Below are 22338 nucleotides of genomic sequence, written 5' to 3'. Positions count from 1 at the left end.
GGAAAAGTATATTGTTTTAATATCAATGACTCTATTCTCCTTAGGGACCTGCAAGCATGATGGCTTACCTGATTATTTCAGGCCTGTTCCTGACTCGGCTTAGAAGACCTATTGGTAAAATGACAATATCGGAACAAAGATACGAAGGCGAATACAGATATGTCAACTCACGGCTTATTACAAATAGGTGAGGAGACATTTTGTAAAATCAGTGCTGTTTAATACATCACTTTTTTAAAATCATGTAATTGTAATCAGTGGAACTGTTGTGTTGGAACTTTACAATGGAAGGATGTGACATTTGTCTACGCCCCCCCACCCCCAACCCACCATCCTTCCCCCTCCCCTGTTTTCATTTTTGCTCTTGATCCAGCTGCAAAAGTTTTTGTGTGAGTGGCCTGTGCTGGTTTGCTGTTTTTATCATTTATAGTCTTAGCTATGCCTTTCTAATGGCATGGCTGAAATCAGGGAAGTCTGGGGCCACATCTACACTCTTCTGCTTTCTGTAGGACAGCCTGTTAGTGCACGAATATAATGCTTCACTGAAGTGTGAAGATGTTTAAAGCTAAATACAAAGGGCCCGATAGTTGCGGGGGAGGCCAAAAACAGCCAAAGAACTCTGAGGCCGGGGACGCAAAGGTCCTACTGAACTTAACGGCAGGACCTCATTATCATTTTTTCTTTCTTCCGTTTCCTGCCTGGCAGCCGGTCAAATTGACAGCCTGGCTGGTGGCTCAGCAGAGGGAGAGAGGTCAGTGGAGGGGGTGGGGAGGGGAGAGGTTGGTGATCGTGGCAGAGGAGAAGAGAGGTCACGATAGGCTGAGGGGAGGCCGAAGGCTTCCTTGAGGGGTCTGGGGGGAGCATGCCTGCTCCTCCTGGCCCACAAGGAGTGATGGAAAAGGCACTTACCCTGTGGAGCTGACCGCTCCCACCTTCCTTTAACTGCCGGGTTTCTCCACCCTTGGGGAAACCTGCACAACAACTGTTAAATTTAAATCGAGCTCCCAATTGCACTGTGGGAGGCTGATTTAAATATGTAAATGAAGTGCCCCAGCTCTCCACGGCGCGACACTCGGAAGTCACGAAACCTGCCACTGTAAAAACTTATGTGGCGGGTTGTGGTTGCGTTTCCTGTTTTTTCCCCACATTTTTAAGCCTCTCCTGCCCGTCGTTGCGGGGGCGGGGGGGGGTTAATATCGAGGACAAAATGTAAGTTTACAAATAAAGAACCAGTATAAACTATTAGTACTTATGTTCTTACAGTGAAGAAATTGCCTTTTACAATGGGAACAGTAGAGAGAAACAGACTATACATACGACGTTTAAAAGGCTGGTAAGCAATCCCCTTCATTCTGTGCAAATGTTGGTAAAATTGTAATTCGATAGGTCATGTAGTTTTAGACATTCATATGGTGGTCAGTTGTGAGATAGGAGAGAATTCTAAATATCATATGACGTACTGCTTGATAAAATTCAACGGAAAATCAGTCTTTTTAGAGACTGTTTATAATATGCTGAAATAGTAGTATATTCTCAAAATATTGGGCAATAATTTGATATTTTTCTGCTTCTAATTAAAATAAATACCAACTGCAAATATATTATATGCTAGAAATTGGGTACCTTAGCGTCTCCGGTGGGCGCTAACGACTTACCGCCCAGGCGTGGCAAAATTCACCTGGTGGTTTGCGGCGGCGCTAACCGCTATCGCCACGCCCGCCTGCAGCCGGAGATCGTGGAGTCATCCAGCCGCACATCGCCCCGGTAGCATCCCGGACCGGAAATTCAGTCTCTCCTGCCTCAGTGCCTGCCGTTAGCAACGACAGGTAGAGGAGGCGGTTTGCAGTCGGATGAGAGCTGGAGGAGCGCAATTTAAAGGCGTGAAGTTCCGATTTTTTTTTAGTCGCCATACAATGCTGCCTTGTCAGTTTGACAGAAGCAGACGGGCGTTTTTACCAATATGAGCTTTTTCTACTTGAAGGAGTTTTGCGCCTGAGAAAAATTTACCACTTTCATTTGGGTTATATTTGATAGTGCAACATTTCCAACACTTAATGGGGGCTGTACTGGCACTGGACCTCGCCCTCCAGCTTCACCATTGGAGGCAGAGAGAAAGATTGGAAAACGTGGCCAGAGGGAGGAGACCTTGCCCTCCCAGGGTATTCCGGGAGCAGTTCTCCTACATTTATCTCTCGGAGGAGCAGTGCCATAGAAGGCTCTGTTTCAGCAAGGAGGTGGTAAGAGCTTTGCCACCTCCTGCAGCCAGACCTCCAGCCTCAGATCAGGACCAGGACGTCTCTCTCAGTGGCAGTGAAGGTCACAGTCGCTCTCAATTTCTACACCAGTGGCTCCTTCCAAGCTTCAACAGGGGATATTGTAAACATTTCGCAGTTCGTCGTCCACTGCTGCATCCGGGAGGTGACAGACGCTCTGTATAGAAGGAGAAGGGAGTACATCTCATTTTCCCCATGACCAGAGAGAAACAGAATGAATGCTCATGTGACTTTGCAAGGATAGCGGGCTTCCCCATGGCTGAGTGCCATTGACTGTACCCACGTGGCATTGTGAGCACCTCCTCACAATGCAGAGGTCTTCCGTAACTGCAACATAGAAGATAGGAGCAGTAGGCCATTCGGCCCCTTGAGCCTGCTCCACCATTCAATGAGATCATGGCTGATCATCCAAATTCAGTACCCTGTCCCTGCTTTCTCCCCATACCCCTTGATCCCTTTAGCCTTAAGAAATATATCTAACTCCTTCTTGAATATATTTAATGAATTGGCCTCGACTGCCTTCTGTGGTAGAGAATTCCACAGGTTCACCACTCTGGGTGAAGAAATTCATCCTCATCTCTGTCCTAAATGGCTTACCCCTTATCTTTGGACTGTGATCCCTGGTTCTGGACTCACTGCCATCGGGAACATCCTTCCTGCATCTAGTCTGTCTAGACCTGTTAGAATTTTATAAGTTTCAATGAGATCCCCTCTCATTCTTCTAAACTCCAACGAATATAAGCCCAATCGACCCAATCTCTCCTCATAAGTCATTCCTGCCATCCCAGGTATCAGCCTGGTGAATCTTCGCTGCACTCCCTCCATGGCAAGAACATCCTTCCTCAGTTAAGGCGACCAAAACTGCACACAATACTCAAGGTGTGGTCTCACCAAGGCCCTGTACAACTGCAGCAAGACATCCTTGCTCCTATACTTGAATCCTCTTGCTGTGAAGGCCAACATACCATTTGCCTTCTTAACCGGCTGCTGCACCTGCATGCTTACCTTCAGCGACTGGTGCACAAGAACACCCAGGTCTCGTTGCACTTCCCCTTCTCCCAATCTATTGCCGTTTAGATAATAATCTGCCTTCCTGTTTTTGCCACCAAAGTGGTTAACCTCGCATTTATCTACATTGGGCAGATGCAGTATAATCACCCAACCTGTCCAAATCATACTGGAGTTTCTCGGCATCCTCCTCACAGCACACACACCCACCCAGCTTTGTGTCGTCTGCAAACTTGGAGATATTACATCTAGTTCCCTCGTCTAGATCATTAATATATATATTGTGAATAGCTGGGGTCCAAGGGCCGATCCCTGCGGTACCCCACTAGTCACTGCCTGCCACTCGGAAAAAGAGCCGTTTATTCCAACTCTTTGCTTTCTGTGTGCCAACCAGTTCTCTATCCAAGTCAATACCTTGCCCCCAATCCCATGTGGTTTAACTTTACACGCTAATCTCTTATGCGGGACCTTATCGAAAGCCTTCTGAAAGTCGAAATACACCACATCCACTGGTTCTCCCTTATCTATTCTACCAGTTACATCCTCAAAAAATTCCAGTAGATTAGTCCAGCATGATTTACCTTTTGTAAATCCATGTTGACTTTGTCCGATCCTGTCACTGCTTTCCAAGTGCTCAGCTATTACATCTTTTATAATGGACTCTAGCATTTTCCCCACTACCGAAGTCAGGCTTACCAGTCTATAATTCCCCGTTTTCTCTTTACCACCTTTTTTGAACAGTGGGGTTACATTAGCTACCCTCCAATCCATGGGTACTGTTCCAGAGTCTATAGAATTTTGGCAGATGACCAACGGCTGCCACTCTCTGAACGTTCAGTTGGTGTGCAATCACACACAGCTCATCCTCGCCGTCAATGCCCGCGATCTTGGCAGCAGCCACGATGCATTCATCCTGCGACAGACCGGAGTCCCATCACTTTTCCACCCACCACATGAAGCTCATGGCTGGCTGCTCGGAGACTGGGGTTATCCACTCGCCACCTGGCTGATGACACCCCTCCGCAACCCCAACATTCCTGCTCAGCATACATACAATGAGAGCCATAATGCCACCAGGAACCTAATCGAACGGAATATCGTCGTGCTAAAGCAACGGTTCCGCTGCCTTGACCGCTCTGGAGGAGCCCTGCAGTACTCCCATGATTGAGGCTCCCTTTTCATCATTGTGTGCTGCATGCTGCACAACCTGGCCATTCTGAGGGCACAGCCACTACCACCAGGGATTGCAGGTCCACCTCAGGAGGAGGAGAAAGATGAGGAGGAGGAGCAGCAGCAACGTCTGAGGGAGCCACTCAATCTTGCTTCATGCAAGGGCCGTTCGTGATCGTCTCATTTAGACAGCGCTTCCAATAAATGAATATACATGGCCTTTGCGCAGCACAACAACATTACATCCAGCTCGTAGCCTCCATCACTGGGTAAAGGTCAAATGAGAAACATCACAAAGTGCCATGTAGAATTAACTATTTATTATTGAACACAACTCTCTCTTATGAAACACAACCAGTAATAAGCAAACACAACTCTTTCTTAGCAAGCTGAACTATTTGTAACCAAACTCAACAATATATTTACAAACACATCAAATTATTCACACACACTTTCCCCCCATTTGCTAATAATGTATTATTTACTTGCCCTTCCTCAATGATTTTCCTCCCCTTCATACTTCCCTCCCCTCCCAAACCTACTGCTCCTCCGTAATGTGGCCCCTGTGGCTGCAGCAAGGTTGGTGGAAGGCTGCTGAGTCTGGGAGCGAGACTGCAGATGGCCTTGCAGGACGCCCTCGACCAGCTCTGGGCCAGGAAGGCCTGGCTGCAGACTGCAACACCTCCGCATGGGCGGCAGCAGTCTGGGATGGCTGGGTTGCAGGCTGCGGCAAGTGCAATGGCGGAGTGGCAGTAGTGGGAGCAGGAATGCTGTCATCCTGAGAGGACAGCACCTTCCTGCTCGACCGACACACTGCCACTCCCCTGGGGCAGACACTCAGCATCCGGAGAAATCTGCTTGAGCAAAGATTGCTGGCCTGCTGTGGCACTGAGATCCCCGGTGGACTGTGGGCGACCCAGTGACAATGGCAGTAGTCAGCACTTGTGTGGCATCAATCTGAGTCTGCATCAGGGCAGTCTGAGATTGGATGCCACCAACCACTGATTCTATTACAGCACTAAGCCGTTGCGTTGCTTCAGCCTGTGCTGCAATAGCTGCTGCCACCTCACCCATGACACGCGGCATGAGGTCTGGGTCCCTACAGTCTCTCTGCGAAGCAACCATACTTTGCAAACTGCCATGAATGGGCTCGAAGGTTTGCGCAGAGATGAATGCAATGCTGGAGGCAGACTCCTCAACACTCCTAGCCAGTGCATCCATGCTCTTGGGCACCCTTGTCATTGCACCCATGAGCTCAGTGTGCATGCTCATCGCCTGTGTGGTCAACGCCTCCACATTGAGGTCCTCATCTGAGTCCTGTGCAGTAGAACTCGCGCGCGCACTCGCCCTCCGGGGAGATTGTCCCTGAGCTTCCCTTACCCCGTGGCGATGCTGCAGCCCGCTGGGTCCCGGAGCTTCACCAACATCAGACCCTTGCACTAGGCTCCCCTCCTTCTTAGGCAGTCCCTCGGAACTGAGGATGACTTGCTTCCACATTAAAAATGAGTTCTCAGGTGACTGATTAGTCCAATGTGGGACCTACAGTCTCTGTCACAGGTGGGGCAGATGGTGGTTGAAGGGGCGGGTGGGTGGGGTGCTTGGGTTGACATGCGCTGCTTGCGCTTGGCTTCTGCTTGCTCCCGGCGAAGAAACTCTAGGTGTTCAGCGCCTTCCCGGATGCTTCTCCTCCACTTTGTGCGGTCTTGGGCCAGGGATTCCCAGGTGTCGGTGGGGATATTACACTTTTTCAAGGAGGCTTTGAGGGTGTCCTTGAAGCGTTTCCTCTGCCCACCTGGAGCTCTCTCGCCATGCCAGAGCTCCGAGTAGAGCGCTTGTTTTGGGAATCTCGTATCGGGCATGCGGACAGTGTGACCCGTCCATCGGAGCTGATTGAGCGTGGTCAAAGCTTCGATGCTGGGGATGTTGGCCTGAGCAAGAACACTGACGTTGGTGCGCCTATCCTGCCAATGGATTTGCAGGATCTTGCGGAGGCAGCGTTGGTGGTACACCTCCAGTGCTTTAAGGTGCCTGCTGTACATGGTCCATGTCTCTGAGGCATACAGCGGGACGGGTATCACTGCTGCTCTGTAGACCATGAGCTTGGTGCTGGGTTTGAGGTCCTGGTCTTCAAACACACTCTTCCTCAGGCGACCGAAGGCTGCACTGGCACAGTGAAGGCAGTGTTGGACTTTGTCGTCGACGTCTGCCCTTGTTGACCGTAGGCTCCCGAGGTATGGAAAGTGGCCCATGTTGTCCAAGGCCTTGTCGTGGATTTTGATAATCAGGGGGCAGTACTGTGTGGCGGGGGCAGGTTGGTAGAGGACCTTTGTCTTACGGATGTTTAGTGTAAGGCCCGTGCTCTTGTACGCTTCGGTGAAGGTGTTGACGATGGTTTGTAGTTCGACCTCCGAGTGAGCGCAGACGCAAGCGTCGTCTGCATACTGTTATTCGACGACAGAGGATGGGATGACCTTGGATCTGGACTGGAGGCGACAGAAGTTGAACAGTTTCCCATTTGTTCTGTAAATTTAGCTCCACTCCAGTGGGGAGCCTCCAGCGACTGAGTCACCCCATTGTTGGACTTCTCGCCCTCTGGAGACAGGTAGTGAGGCTCTGGCTTGTTCTTCCTCTTCTTCTTCTTCCGTGTCGCTGCTACTGGGAGACTGAGGGCTGATTATCTGAAAGCATAAAGGCACAAGAGTAGATTTAACGTCGGGAGAGGGGCAGGAAGGGAGCAAGGAATGGAGACCGTATACTTAGATGGGAAGTGGGAAGGGCTTGTGTTGTGAGGGGGAAGTGGTATGAGAGAAGAGGGAGTGGTGATGAACATACTGTTGTCCACGAGGGTCGACGTCTCCGATTGCCACAGCGCCCACGACATGGGTCGCAATGATGCTGCGCACTCGCCCCTCCAGGTCTGTAAGGGGGTGCAGCTCCGCCTGACCATCTCCTGTGCGTTGCTGCTCCCTCCTGTTATGAGCAAGCTTGGCCTGCCAGAAAAACGACAGCGTGTGAGTGAGTGTACAGCCATGTATTTGGCAGATGTGCCTACCATAGTTGAATAGCTGTTAATGTATGCAAGGCGTGCGATGTGGATGTCACTTTTAGTAGGTGGGCATAGTTGGTGAGTGACTGTTGGGGATGTGGTGGTTTATACCGTCTGTGCACAGAGTGAGGTTGAGATGGCAGGTACAGGTTTTTGAAGCATGTACTCACCCTGACCACCCGAGTGAGGTCATTGAACTTCTTGCGGCACTGGGTGGGAGTCCTGTGGACCACACTTCCGGCCGAGACGTACTGGGTGACCTCCCTCTACATCCTCCTGAAGTCCTGCGGCATTGGCCTCCTGCCAGTGTCTGGGAAGAGCACTGCCCGTCGGCGTTCCACGGCCGCAACCAGAGCCTCCAAAGCCTGGTCGCTGAACCGGCGAGCTCTCTCTCCCTGGGCCTCTGATCAGCCATGAGATTTGTCAATGATGGTTTGCAGCTCCTTGCAGGCTCGGGTCACAAGCAGCAATGATCAGAGTGAGGCTGCGCAGCATGATTGAACCTCCCCTTTAAGAACTGGAAGGCGCCAGTCTGTCTGAGTACTTGTAATTGATGGCGCCGGAACTTGAGTAGCGCTCTGCGGTTGCGCCCTAAGACAAGTGTGTAGCGCTTGATTTAGTGCTCCACTTCTCTCTTGGGGCGCTAAAACTGAATTTCGCGGTGGCCGGCTAATTAGCGCCGGGCTCTAAAGTTAGCGCCCAGGTGATGTTAGCGCCCCCAAAATGGTCGATACCACATTTTTCCCCCATATATATACCAGTGTAGTCTGATGTCACTTTGTATGTTTCATATTGTCATTTTATATGTCACGGTTGTGGAGATTAAAAATTTATAGTGAACCATTTTATGTTCAGTTAAATGTTGTCCTTCTCTAAGTAATTTTGTCCATTACAGTCTCCTCATTGAACCATGGAAACTTGCAGCACTGGAGACGACTCTTTGGCCCATCATGTTTGTGCTGGCTCTGTTATTGCAGTCCAAAACTAATCCCACTATTCTACCCACTCCCAATAACCCAATGCCATCTTCTGCTTCAAATATGAATCTACTTTTCCCTTAAGAGATGCAACGGTCTCTGCCTCAACTACTGCCTATGGCAAAGCAGTTAGCTTTAACAACTCGGTAAATAAATTTCACCTGACACACCTCCTTGCTTTCAGTGACCATTTGAAATTAATGACTCCCTCATTGTTGACTCTCCAACCAGAGGAAATAATCTTTCCATATTCACACTCTCATGATTTTAAACATCTCCATCAAACCATCCCTTAGCTTTCTCTCCTCCAGTGGGAATAGTCGCAGTATCTCGTGTCTCTCCTTTTACACTAGTTTCTGATCCCTTGTTATCATCCTGAATCTATTTTTGATAGTTAAAATGATGATAAAACCATGTACACTTGGGGCAACTACTTCAAAGTTTTGTTCTTTGACAGTTACTTTTGAAATTACCTGAAATACAAACTGAATTATATATCTGAACTGTTAAATTCATACATCTGTGTGCCCTGTGTGTTAATTGTGGCAATGCTTCCTTTCGAGTGAGACCAAGTACACAATATACAAGTACTTGGGTACTTGCATTGTATGTATAATACATAAAGCTATTAACCTGTTCAAAATAACAACGACGTTATATTTTTGATACAGATGCCGCCTTTGTAACAAGGTACTACCATAGTGCTAAACTCGAGAGTTAGGCAATATGTATGAGAGTTATTCTGGTAGTGTAGCACATGATAAGTGTGGTCTTTGTGATTTGTGCTTACCCAATACAACATAATTTTGTAATTTCGTAGAATGGCTAGTGACCCATTTATTCTATATAAACTCATTATATCCAAGGTGTATACATTATATTCTCACTGTAACACTGACTGTTCTATATGTTCCTCCTTGTGCTTCTATACCACAGTAGTTATATTTCAATTTGCATGACCAATCCAAAATATATCTGTTTGGAGTGCAGTCATCTATACACTAGTCCATTTGTATCGGAGTTTCTAGCAGGTTTTGCACTATTCTAATTCCTTTTAATCCATCCCATTTTATTTGCAAGTTTGATTATATGTATTTTTTCATCTGTCCTGACTTATCTCTGGGACCTAGTTGCATCTTTTTACTTTATTAATACAACAGATTTTACATATTGTTTTTTCTCATTAGGTGGATCACATGCACAATTTCATTGTTTTCCGTTTCACCATGGGATTTGTGGACAGTATAATTGCCAAATGTAAGTGTATACACAATCAAAAATTATGTTTCCTTTTTTAATATAATAACCATTCTAATGTATGCAGGAGAATGTGCAGAAATGTACTCTGCCATCTCAAAATTTTAAAGCATCTTGTACTTTATTAACTTTCAGTTATTGTGCCAATGTGCTTTGAGAGCTGTGTAGGAATTTGTTCAAAGACATTTAAGAACATACGGGGAGAAATTCAATACAGCTCCATTTGGGGTGCTAAATTTTAAAAGTTTGGAAAGTTAGCGCCAGGCGCTAATGCTTTCAAACTTTAAAAAAATTTGGTTTCGCGCTCTAAGAAGGAAGTGGAGCGCTAAATCAAGCACTCCACTTCCTCCTTGCAGCGCAATCAGCAGCAGGCAGGGCGGAGACTTCAGCAGCGCTGCACACTGGGCCGTGCCTGGACCACCAAGGCAGCCGCAATCCAGCGCGATCAGCGGGCTGATCGATCACTGGCAGGAACCCGCGAAAAAAAGCGGAACAAAAATGGTAAGTTTTTTTTAAACTTCCCTCGGCCACCTCGCCTTTCATCGCTCCCGAAGCGGCCGGCCGGCCGACCGATGCACGCCTCCTGCAGCTGTCGGTGTTTTTGCCCAGCGCTGCTGCAGGGGGTGGAAGCCCATTTCAGGTCCGGGGCGATGCGCACGGCAATGACATCACGATCTCCGGGCAAAGGACATTGGGGCGCAACACTGTAGCTCCACCGCAAAACTCCCGCCGAATATGGCAGGAGTCGATGTCAGCGCTGCGCCCGATCGCAGACATTAGCGCCCCCCCGGGAGGCGCAAAGGCACCCAATTTCGCCCCATAAAGTGAAGGTCGACCCTCTAGTATTCAGTTCACCCACCCAGTATCAAACTCCCCTAGTGATTTTGTTCCCCTACCTTACCTGGGAGAACGTTTCAAATATTTATTGCCCTTTTGAGTAAGGATTTTTTTTGTCTAAGATTTGTTTTAAATTTACTCTTCATTCATTTAAAATTATGTCCTCTTGTTCAGCTGGTCCTCTTTTCATTGGGCCTGCCTGCTGGAACACATCCAGAAAGTCTTGCCAAGTGATTAACCTGATACTGCCGTAATACCAGGAAATAGTATTAATCAGTGATTTATACTGTACAGGTAGACTTATTGGATCCCAATCTAAAATCTGTTTAGTGAACTAATTAGTTTGAATGCAGTGGGCACCCTTGTTTATTTTAATTATGTTGTTTACACCTTATGTTTGTGGTTCTACTTCTGTAGCCAATGAAGGTAATCTAGAATAGCAACAGAAAATGCTGGAAAAACTCAGCAGGCCAGGCAACATCCGTGGAAAGAGTCAACGTTTCGGGTGAACCTTTTGTCAAGACAAAGGGTTCACCTGAAACGTTGACTCTATTTTCTCTCCACGGATGTTGCCTGGCCTGCTGAGTTTTTCCAGCATTTTCTGTTGTTATTTCGGATTTCCAGCATCTGCAGTATTTTGCTAAGGTAATCTAGAGTTAGGAAATCACTGAATGACAAACCAATATACAGGAAACTTTTTTTATCTGGGACCGGCGTGGTGCCGGTTGATCAAAAAGTCCGGATTACAGAGAGGTATACTTACCAAGCTACGAGAGCCCCGTACACAGCCACAGGTGCAGGAGCCCCGGTTACACGGCACTTGTGCAGGAGTCCCGGTTACACGGCCACAGTTCCAGGAGTCCCTGTTGCACGGCCATAGGTGCAGGAACCTTGGTTACACGGCCACAGATCCAGGAACCCCGATTACACGGCCACTAATATATAGTAAAACTTAACTGAACCTACTCCTGAATTTCGCCGGTTAAGAGAAATTTCCGGATATTTAGGTGCCGGTTAAAAGAGAGTTTCCTGTACATGAACTGCCATGTTAAATGAATACTGTACGTTGCCTCCGTGGGCGCAACCCAGAACTTGCACCCGAAATTGTGTCCGAAGTTGCGCTCACTTTGCCGATGTCAAATTACAACTAAGTATCCTCCTAATCTCATTGGAATCTGGTTGCAATGTTGAGAGCTCCCCCTACGAACAGCGCAGTTGGAGGATACTCGTATTTGTGAGTCGGGGGCGTGTCCAGTTTTGTGGACGGAGATTTGTTTGGATAGAGAGTTTAATAGACAGACCTAAAAGATCAAAGAGCCTTGGGTGTATTATAATTACACGCGTAGCTCACTTACGCCCAAACTTCCGCAATCTTTTAAGACTGGTCATTTGTTTGTGCCCAGATTACGGGTGTATCTGGGTACGAATCCAGAGGAAACTCCAGGCCAAGATATCTAAACTTTAAAAGCAGTAGCTTTTTAATGGAACCATTATTCCATTCAACTAATTGAACATACCTAGTATTTGAAGAATTTGCAATATGAATAGTCATTTCGCAGTAGGTGTTTACATCAAATGTTAGGATAGATATTTGTTGAAGTAACCGTTTGGTAGGAGGAAGTTAAATATAATAATATAGTTGAGTAGATGGACTACAGTCCGAGTATATGGACGTCTCGACCTAAAGGTCTTGCGTGCAGGTCTTTGATTTCTTTCTACTGATTTATTACTTATGTCTTTAGAAATTCTTATTTGTTAGTTCTCATGTACAATTAGGATTTCCAGTTTTTATTGATTGAATTACATTTGAGAACACTGTTCTATTTAAAACAAATTACACTATCATTTTGGTCAATGATTTCTCTGCCTTTTTCTCACCCAACCCCACATTGCCTGGTGTACAAGTCTAATATAAATCAAAGTCTAAATTATTTTTCTCCCATCTTTGGCAGCAGAATTGACTGTTATCTATACACAAAGCTTTACTGTTTTGCTACATTGAATAGTGTACTGTTGTATACAGTTCTGATAATCTTGGAAAAGTTCACCCCACCGCTCCACTTTTCCTCCTCCTCTTGCTGGGTGTGGTTCCATGGTGATGGGAGCTCTTTGGCACCCTGTCAAAGTATTTGTGAGGCTAACTGGTGAGTATGCCCATGAAGGTCCTTGCTGCTGAGAGTCTTTTTGCAAGTTTGAGTAGTTTTCTGAAGTTTTTAATAAACTCTCAGTTTCAGAAGTTACCACGCCATTGTCTTGGCCAAAAAATGCTTTATTCGCTTGTACCTCATTGGTTCACAGGGGCCCACCTTGGACTGATTTTGTTCTGGTCAACTCATCTTTAGTCTCCAGTCACTGTCATCTCCTGCTTTCAAGAGCTTCAGAATATGTGAATGATCCTTTTTAGCAAATGATGCTGATAGCTCTTTGCTTGTGTTGGTTTCCAGTATTGCAGTTTTTTTGAAAGTGTTAAGTCTGTTGCAAAGTCAGCAGAAACTCGAGGAACAGCACCTTCAATTCAATTTTATTTGTCATATATGCAACAGACGTGTGTACTGCACAATGAAATGTTGATTTTTACGAGTCCTCATCTTTCGATTAGGCACTTTACAGCCCTCTGGACTCAACATAGAGTTCAACAATTTCAGATCATAACCTCGGCCTATATATATATATATAATTTTTTTTTTAATCCACACTTTGTTTGGCCTTTTTTCTTCCCTCCCACATGGCAGCTGTCCTTCATTCTGCCAGCACAATTCACACCCCATCTAGAGCCATCCTTTGTTCTTTTACCTGTCCCATCACCACCACCTCTTGCCTTCAATATCTCTTAACCTCTCCTGCTTTCTATCCTATCACTGACCTTCCCTTTTGTTCTTTATCTCCTCCCCCTTTTCCCAGCCCCAACTTGCGTTAAAATCTGTTCCATTTCCTGCTTTTTTCCAGTTCTGACGAAGGGTCATCGACCTGAAACGTTAACTCTGTTTCTCTCTCCACGGATGCTGCCCTGGCCTGCTGAGTGTTTCCAGCGTGTTCCGTTATTACAGCAGAAACTCTTATTGCAATTACCTGATTTGCTAGAAGGCTATCATATTGACAACAGCATCCAAGTTCAGCTCTTCTAAATGCAGCGAAACTGTGAAATCTCTATTCTTGAAAGAAGTAAACCTTCTTTAGAGAATGAATTTGGTTTAAATAAAGAGGGCTCCTAGGGGCATTCCAGGAAAAAAGATAATGGCTGTACAGTGTTCCACAATAATTCATGAGTGGCAAGAAAGTTCTTAAGTTCTGTTCATCCTCAATTGCTTCGGTGCCATCCAGCACTGGAACTAATGAGAGTGAAGTGTCAAAGTGGACAGACTGCATTATTGCTACTGTCAATGTCTTTAATACATAATTTGGCACTGCTTGATGCAGTCATCTCCTGCAGGACAGCAGTCCAGAGCATCCTGCTGCACCGTATGTGTTAGCTAAAATATTAGACTTCTCTGTGGACCTCCAAATTAATCATCTGGAATCACCTTTCCCAAAGAATAAAGTTTCTGTGGTGAACAAGGTGAAACTGCCCTAAAGAGCTTCAAAATACAGCATACCTTGAAAACTATGCTTGGTACGGTATCTAAAATCGTACACTACAAAGCTTAGTTTATAGTCTATGTTACTACCTTTAAGGGGAATTTGTCCTCCTTATGGAACAGAGGAAATATTGCATCTTGGAAACTACCTGGCAGCCATAGGTGTGAAGGACTAATGCTTTCAAATAGGGTTTCAAGGGTCTCCCAGAAAGCGCTCTCAACTCAAACTGCTCATGTTGAAACACTTATGGCATCTAGAAAGACTTCGGCATTGAAGCTATACAATGTGGTTTGTCTGCTGGTGCTGAGACCACAATGTAATTTACTGGAGTGTAGCATTCTAGCTATCTTGTATCTTTAAACATTGCTAATTTGACTCTTTTTAGGTTAGCTTCCAAGAGCCTGTCAAAGTTATAATCACTTGTGACGTCATGTGGTTGGAAAATAAGAGTTGATGAACAGCCTGTGATATCCAGATTTCTGAAAATATCCTAAAAGTCAAGAAGTGTATTCTTGGCCTAGCCTTTAAATTTGATTCTGGGCAAACAGGCATGCATCTGATTCGTGGCAACCTTTTATGTCTTTTTTTCCATTTTAAGTCAATCTTCACCACCATCTACAAGGCACAAGTAAGGAGTGTGATTGAACACTCTCCACTTGCCTGGATGAGTGCAGCTCCAACAACACTCAAACTCAACACCATCCAGAACAAAGCAACCCGCTTGATTGGCACCCCAACCACCACCTTAAACATTCACTCCCTCCCCCACCAGCGCATTGTGGCTGCAGTGTGTACCATCTACAAGATGCACTGCAGCAACGCGCCAAGGCTTCTTCAGCAGCATAGAAGATAGAAGCAGGAGTAGGCCATTCGGCCCCTCGAGCCTGCTCTGCCATTCAAGGCGATCATGGCCGATCATCCAAATTCAGTACCCTGTCCCTGTTTTCTCCCCATATCCCTTGATCCCTTTAGCCTTAAGAAATATATCCAACTCCTTGAATATATTTAATGAATTGGCCTCTACTGCCTTCTGTGGTAGAGAATTCCACAGGTTCACCACTCTCTGGGTGAAGAAATTCCTCTTCATCTCTGTCCTAAATGGCTTACCCCTTATCCTTAGACTGTGACCCCTGGTTCTGGACTCCCTGGCCATCGGGAACATCCTTCCTGCATCTAGTCTGTCTAGTCCTGTTAGAATTTTATGTTTCAATGAGATCCCCTCTCATTCTTCTGAACTCCAGCGAGTACAAGCCCAATCGACCCAATCTCTCCTCATACGTCATTCCTGCCATCCCAGGTATCAGCCTGGTGAATCTTCGCTGCACTCCTTCCATGGCAAGAACATCCTTCCTCAGATAAGGCGACCAAAACTGCACACAATACTCAAGATGTGGTCTCGCCAAGGTCCTGTACAACTGCAGCAAGACATCCTTGTTCCTGTACTCAAACCCTCTCGCTATGAAGGCCAACATACCATTTGCCTTCTTAACCGCCTGCTGCACCTGCATGCTTACCTTCAGCGACTGGTGCACAAGGACGCCCAGGTCTCGTTGCACTTCCCCTTCTCCCAATCTATTGCCATTCAGATAATAATCTGCCGCCTTGTTTTTGACACCAAAGTGGATAACCTCGCATTTATCCACGTTATATTGCATCTGCCATGCTTCTGCCCAGTCACCCAACCTGTCCAAATCATACTGGAGTTTCTCGGCATCCTCCTCACAGCACACACGCCCACCCAGCTTTGTGTCGTCTGCAAACTTGGAGATATTACATCTAGTTCCCATGTCTAGATCATTAATATATATTGTGAATAGCTGGGGTCCAAGGACCGATCCCTGCGGTACCCCACTAGTCACTGCCTGCCACTCGGAAAAAGAGCTGTTTATTCCAACTCTTTGCTTTCTGTCTGCCAACCAGTTCTCTATCCAAGTCAATACCTTGCCCCCAATCCCATTAACTTTACACGCTAATCTCTTATGCGGGACCTTATCGAAAGCCTTTTGAAAGTCCAAATACACCACATCCACTGGTTCTCCCTTATCTATTTTAGCAGTTACATCCTCAAAAAATTGCAGTAGATTAGTCGAGCACTACTTACCTTTTGTAAATCCATGTTGACTTTGTCCAATCCGGTCACTGCTTTCCAAGTGCTCTGCTATTACATCTTTTATAATGGACTCTAGCATTTTCCCCACTACCGATGTCAGGCTTACCGGTCTGTAATTCCCCGTTTTCTCTCTTCCCACCTTTTTTGAACAGTGGGGTAACATTAGCTACCCTCCAATCCATGGGTACTGTTCCAGATTCCATCGAATATTGGAAGATGATCAGCAATGCATCTACTATTTCTAGGGCCACTTCCTTAAGTACCCTAGGATGTAGATTATCAGGCCCTGGGGATTTATCGGCCTTCAATCCTGTCAATTTCTCTAACACCATTTCCCTACAAATATTGATTTCTATCAGTTCCTCCCTCTCATTAGTCCCTATGTTCCCCGACATCTCTGGGAGGCTATTTGTGTCCTCCTTTGTGAAGACAGAACCAAAGTATGTATTTAATTGGTCTGCCATTTCTTTGTTCCCCATTATAAATTCCCCTGATTCTGACCGACTCCCAAACCCGTGACCTCTACCACCTAGAAGGTGATGGTGTTCCCAGGCGCATGGGAACGCCATCACCTTCAAGTTCCCCTCCAAGTCACACACCATCCTGACTTGGAAATATATTGTCGTTCCTTCATTGTCGCTGGGTCAAAATCCTGAAATTCTCCCCCCCCCCCCCCCCCCCCCCCCAACAGCACTGTGGGAGTACCTTCACCACACTGACTGACTGCAGCGGTTCAAGAAGGCGGCTCACCACCACCTTCTCGAGGGCAATTAGGCGTGGGCAATAAATGCTGGCTTTGCCAGCAACTCCCATATCCCAGGAACGAATTTTTAAAACACTGATTGAACCTGTGGGTTTGTTTGTTTTTGCATTGAAGACTTTTGCTCCTTTGCCAGTGCAGATTGAACAAATGTGGAGGAATGCTTGATATCTATAACAGTCTTGTTCTCTTTGGCTGGAATTTCATTTATGAAAGTGGAACTTCCTTCAAACATTCTTCTCGGTTCTCAACCTGAATGTTGCTGCTTGGAACTGTTTGGGTTTCATTGTTTTGCATGTTACACTGGTCACATTATCATTTCAAAGTTCTTGCTGATTTCTTCAGTCAAAGAACTAATGGTGTGGCTCAGAATAGAGCCCTTTGGAGAGGAGTGGGGAAAGAGCTTGTGACCAAAATAGCTGTGCAATCTATGAATTTCTTAACCAGTATTCCCAGTAAATTTACCCCCATGGACGCCAGCATATTCTAATTGTGTGTGGAGATTGCTCTTGCTTTAATGCAACAGATAGCCTAACACCCTGAGTTGCTTCCCAATGTTCCAAGGTGCATTAAATCATTGATTTTTATGGAGAAATGTTGCTGAGTCCATATTGCAAGCCTTTTGTGATGTGATCAGACTCATAATGCAGCTTTTCTTTTCTTGCAAGGTATTAATTGTTGAATAATGGATTCATAGGAACAGCTTGAAAAATGTTAGAAATTTAAAATATAACCTAATTGGTGGTGTAAATAGCCAGGACCAGATCTCATTTCCTGCTGCTTTTTAAAAAAAAAATGTCTTATTGCAGTGACGTGTACTGAGAGGATATTAACTTAATTTCTGAAGTTTTTACTGCAGGGTTTCCAGAGAATAACACTATATACAGTACATATTATACAGAAAATGGTTAGACAAAAAGGGAATTGTAACATTGTATAGTTCAGGTCAGGAGTACAGATGATATCCTAATCTAATACTGAGCTTGGACAAAAAATATTGCTTGATCTGTGGCACTGTTTTAAAGTCTAACCTCTTTCCTTCAATTTTGTATTTGTCCTCCTTTGATTTTCTTTAGGGCACTAATTGTAACCAGGAGAAAAAGTATGTAAAGATACAAATTTTGCCCTTTCGAAATATTGTTGGATTTTCTTCTGTCGAAATATTTGGTTGACAAAATATGTTGGTATTTGTTTACAAAGTATGTTCTATTGACACATTGACTGGATCACCTGAAATGAAATGGTTTGTTTTTCAATTTATTACAGATCTTGCTACTGTTATTGGTTATCTGGTAGTAAGCCGACCTTTCATGAACCTCTCCCACCCTCGCCATCTGACAAGTAGCCACTCTGAACTGCTGGAGGCAAGTGTTGATTAGGATTTCCCTCCTGCATATAATTGCCAAAAGGGACAGTTTATTGCTCGCAAATACCAAAAATAGTCCGTTTTTGTTCATTTCAATGTGATCAAGAGTAAAACTCCATTTATTCTTTTAAAATTGATTAGACTTTTTCTTTCTTAGGACTACTATCAAAGTGGTCGTATGTTACTGAGAATGTCTCAGGCACTTGGGAGAATAGTGCTGGCTGGTCGTGAGATGACAAGATTGTCTGGGTAAGATCAGCTAGATTTACAGTTCTTATTCTAGGTCATTTCCCTTAGTTTCCTGTCAATTCAAAATTGAAGTTGGTGCGAGATTGCTTTATGGTTTCAGAGAAACTGTATACTATAACCTGAGAACACATTCTGTCCAGTGATGTCTTAACACACAAACGTAAAGGAAAATGTATTCTGTGTTTCATGAACATAGGAACAGGAGTAGGCCAATCACTCCCTTGAGACTGTTCCGCCATTTATTCAGATCATGGCTGATCTGTACCTCTACTCCATTTACCTGCCTTGATGCCCTTACCGAACAAAAATCTATCAATCTCAGTCTTGAAAATTTCAATTGACTCCGTATCCACAGCCTTTTGGGGGAAGAGAATTCTAGATTTTCACTATCTTTTGCGTGGAAACAGTGCTTCCTGATTTCAGTCCTAAATCGCCTAGCTCTAATTTTAAGATTATGTTCCCTTGTTCTGGATTTCCCATCGGAGCAAATAATTTCCCTGGCATCTACCCTATCAAATCACTTTATCATTTTTAACACCTTATTTCGATCACCCCTCAAACTTCTACATTCAAGGATTCCCAAGTTTATGCAACCTGTCCTCATAATTTAATCCTTTAAACTTGGTATCAATCTGTCCCCTCCCAAATCCAATATTTACTTCCTGAGGTTCGGTGGCATAAATCTAAACACAGTATTCCAGATGGGGTCTGATCAAGGTTCGGTACAACTGTAACATCATTTCCTCCCCTTTAAGAACATAACACATAAGAAATAGGAGCAGGAGTAGGCTATTTGGCCCTTTGAGCCTGCTCCGCCATTGAATGAGATCATGGCTGATCTTCTGCCTCAATTCCATTCACCAGCCCTATCACCATATCCCTTGATGCCCGTACTAGTCAGAAATCTATCAACTTCTGTTTTGAATATACCCAGTGGCTGAGCCTCCACAGCCCTCTGGGGTAGAGAATTCCAAAGATTCACCACCCTCTGAGTGAAGAAATTTCTTCTCATCTCAGTCCTGAATGGCCTACCCTTTATCCTGAGGCTGTGGCCCCTGGTTCTAGACTCACCAGCCAAGGGATACATTCTCCCAACATCCACCCTATCAAGCCCTGTAATAATTATATATACTTCAATGAGATCCCCTCTCATTCTTCTGAATTCAAGAGAGTACAGGCCTACTTTACTTAATCTCTTCTCATACAACAGTCCCGCCGTCCCAGGAATCAATCTTGTGAACTTTCGTTGCACTCCCTCTATGGCAAGTACAGGAAACTTTGTTATATCCGGCACCGACGGGACCGAGCTGTTGCCGATCTATCAAAACTGCCGCACATACCAGCGTTAATGTTGAAGCATACGGAGGTTTTCATCTCCGTATCTGATAACAAACACTGTTGCTTAGCAACAGCTTCTAAACAGTCAGCCCGTACCTTGGAAGCGTCTCTGTAGCTTAGCAACAGCTTCAGAGAGACTTTCCAGAGCCTGACTGTTGGGGAAAAAAAAAGCCACGAGAAGAAAAAAAACCTCACGAGAAGGAAAAAAAAAGCCACGAGAAGAAAAAAAACCTAACAAAATGGCTCCTGATTTCTGCCAGTAGATCGAGGTTTCTGGACATACAACCTCCAGATAAACCAAAGTTTCCTGTATATCCTTCCTTAGGTAAGGAGACCAAAATTGTACACAGTACTCCAGGTGTGGTCTCACCAAGGCCCTATTTAATTGGAGTAAGACTTCTTTACTCCTGTACTCCAATCCTTTTGTAATGAAGGCCAGCATACCATTTGCCTTCCTAATGGCTTGTTGCATCTGCACATTCACTTTCAGTGACTCATGTACAAGGACACCCAGGTCCCTTTGAGCATCTGCCTTCCCCAATCTTTCACTATTTAGGAAATACTCTGCCTTTCTGTTTTTTTCTACTAAAGTGGATAACTTCACATTTATCCACATTATATTCCATCTGGCATGTTCTCGCCCACTCACCTGAGCCTGTCGAGATCCCCTTGAAACCTCTTCACATCCTCTTTGCAACTGACACTGCCACCTTTGTATCATCAGCAAATTTGGAGTTGTTACATTTAGTCCCCTCATCCAAATCATTGATATAGATTATGAATAGCTGGGACCCAAGCACCGATCCTTGCGGTACCCCACTAGTCACAGCCTGCCATCCTGAAAAAGACCCGTTTATCCCATCTTTGTTTTCTGTCTGTTAAGCAATTCTCAATCCATGCTAGTATATTACCCCCAATTCCATGTCCCCTAATTTTGTTCACCATCCTCTTGTGTGGGACCTTATCGAAGGCCTTCTGAAAATCCAAATACACCACATCTACTGGTTCCCCTTTGTCTACTCCACTAGTTACATCCTCAAAGAACTCCAATAGGTTTGTTAAACAGGATTTCCCTTTCATAAATCCAGGAGCAGGAGTAGGCCATTCGGCCCCTCGAGCCTGCTCCGCCATTCAATGAGATCATGGCTGATCATCCAAATTCAGTACCCTGTCCCTGCTTTCTCCCCATATCCCTTGATCCCTTTAGCTTTAAGAAATATATCCAACTCCTTCTTGAATATATTTAATGAATTGGCCTCTACTGCCTTCTGTGGTAGAGAATTCCACAGGTTCACCACTCTCTGGGTGAAGAAATTCCTCCTCATCTGTCCTAAATGGCTTACCCCTTCTCCTTAGACTGTGACCCCTGGTTCTGGACTCCCCGGCCATCGGGAACATCCTTCCAGCATCTAGTCTGTCCAGTCCTGTCAGAATTTTATGTTTCAATGAGATCCCCTCTCATTCTTCTAAACTCCAGCGAGTATAAGCCCAATCGACCCAATCTCTCCTCATAAGCCATTCCTGCCATCCCAGGTATCAGCCTGGTGAATCTTCGCTGCACTCCCTCCATGGCAAGAACATCTTTCCTCAGATAAGGCGACCAAAACTGCACACAATACTCAAGATGTGGTCTCACCAAGGCCCTGTACAACTGCAGCAAGACATCCTTGTTCCTGTACTCAAACCCTCTCGCTATGAAGGCCAACATACCATTTGCCTTCTTAACCACCTGCATGCTTTTACCTTCAGCGACTGGTGCACAAGGACACCCAGGTCTCGTTGCACTTCCCCTTCTCCCAATCTATTGCCATTCAGATAATAATCTGCCTTCCTGTTTTTGACACCAAAGTGGATAACCTCACATTTATCCACGTTATATTGCATCTGCCATGCTTACTATTAGTTTCTAAGTGCCCAGTTATTGCATCCTTTATAATAGATTCCAGCATTTTCCCAACTACTGATGTGAGGCTAACAGGTCTGTAGTTCCCCATTTTCTCTGCCTCCTTTCTTAAATAGCGGGGTTACATTTGCTATCCTCCAATCTGCAGGAACCGTTCCAGAATCTATAGAATTTTGGAAGATGACAACCAATGCGTCCACTATCCCAATGGCCACCTCTTTCAAAACCCTAGGAAGTAGGTCATCCGGTCCTTGGGATTTATCGACTTTTAGTCCCATGAATTTTGCTAGTACTGTTTTTTTACTACTAATAATTTCTTTAAGTTCCTCATTCTCGCCACACCCTTGGTTTTCTCGTATTCCTGGGAGGTTATAAGAACATAAGCAATAGGAGCAGGAGTAGGCCAATCGGCCCCTCGAGCCTGCTCCACCATTCAATAAGATCATGGCTGATCTGATCCTAACCTCA

General features: G+C 45.3%; 1 protein-coding gene across 2 annotated transcripts in view; it reads left to right on the top strand.

Moving 5' to 3' along the window:
• Window positions 1-22338, top strand: part of abcd3a (ATP-binding cassette, sub-family D (ALD), member 3a) — a 77854-nt gene that overhangs the window by 34099 nt on the left and 21417 nt on the right. For both annotated transcript variants that reach the window (XM_085983285.1, XM_085983286.1), the window contains 5 exons: window positions 45-187; window positions 1264-1333; window positions 9662-9731; window positions 18281-18378; window positions 18538-18629. In XM_085983285.1, the coding sequence (XP_085839411.1) occupies window positions 45-187; window positions 1264-1333; window positions 9662-9731; window positions 18281-18378; window positions 18538-18629 (473 nt within the window). The remainder of the gene's footprint in view (window positions 1-44; window positions 188-1263; window positions 1334-9661; window positions 9732-18280; window positions 18379-18537; window positions 18630-22338) is intronic.

Source organism: Somniosus microcephalus, chromosome 3 (assembly GCF_052327205.1).
Source record: "Somniosus microcephalus isolate GS21.2 chromosome 3, FLI_Smic_1.0, whole genome shotgun sequence".
Classification (NCBI taxonomy): Eukaryota; Metazoa; Chordata; class Chondrichthyes; order Squaliformes; family Somniosidae; genus Somniosus; species Somniosus microcephalus.
The sequence above is the reverse complement of the archived record's forward strand: the minus strand, read 5'-3'. Positions and strand labels throughout refer to the sequence as shown.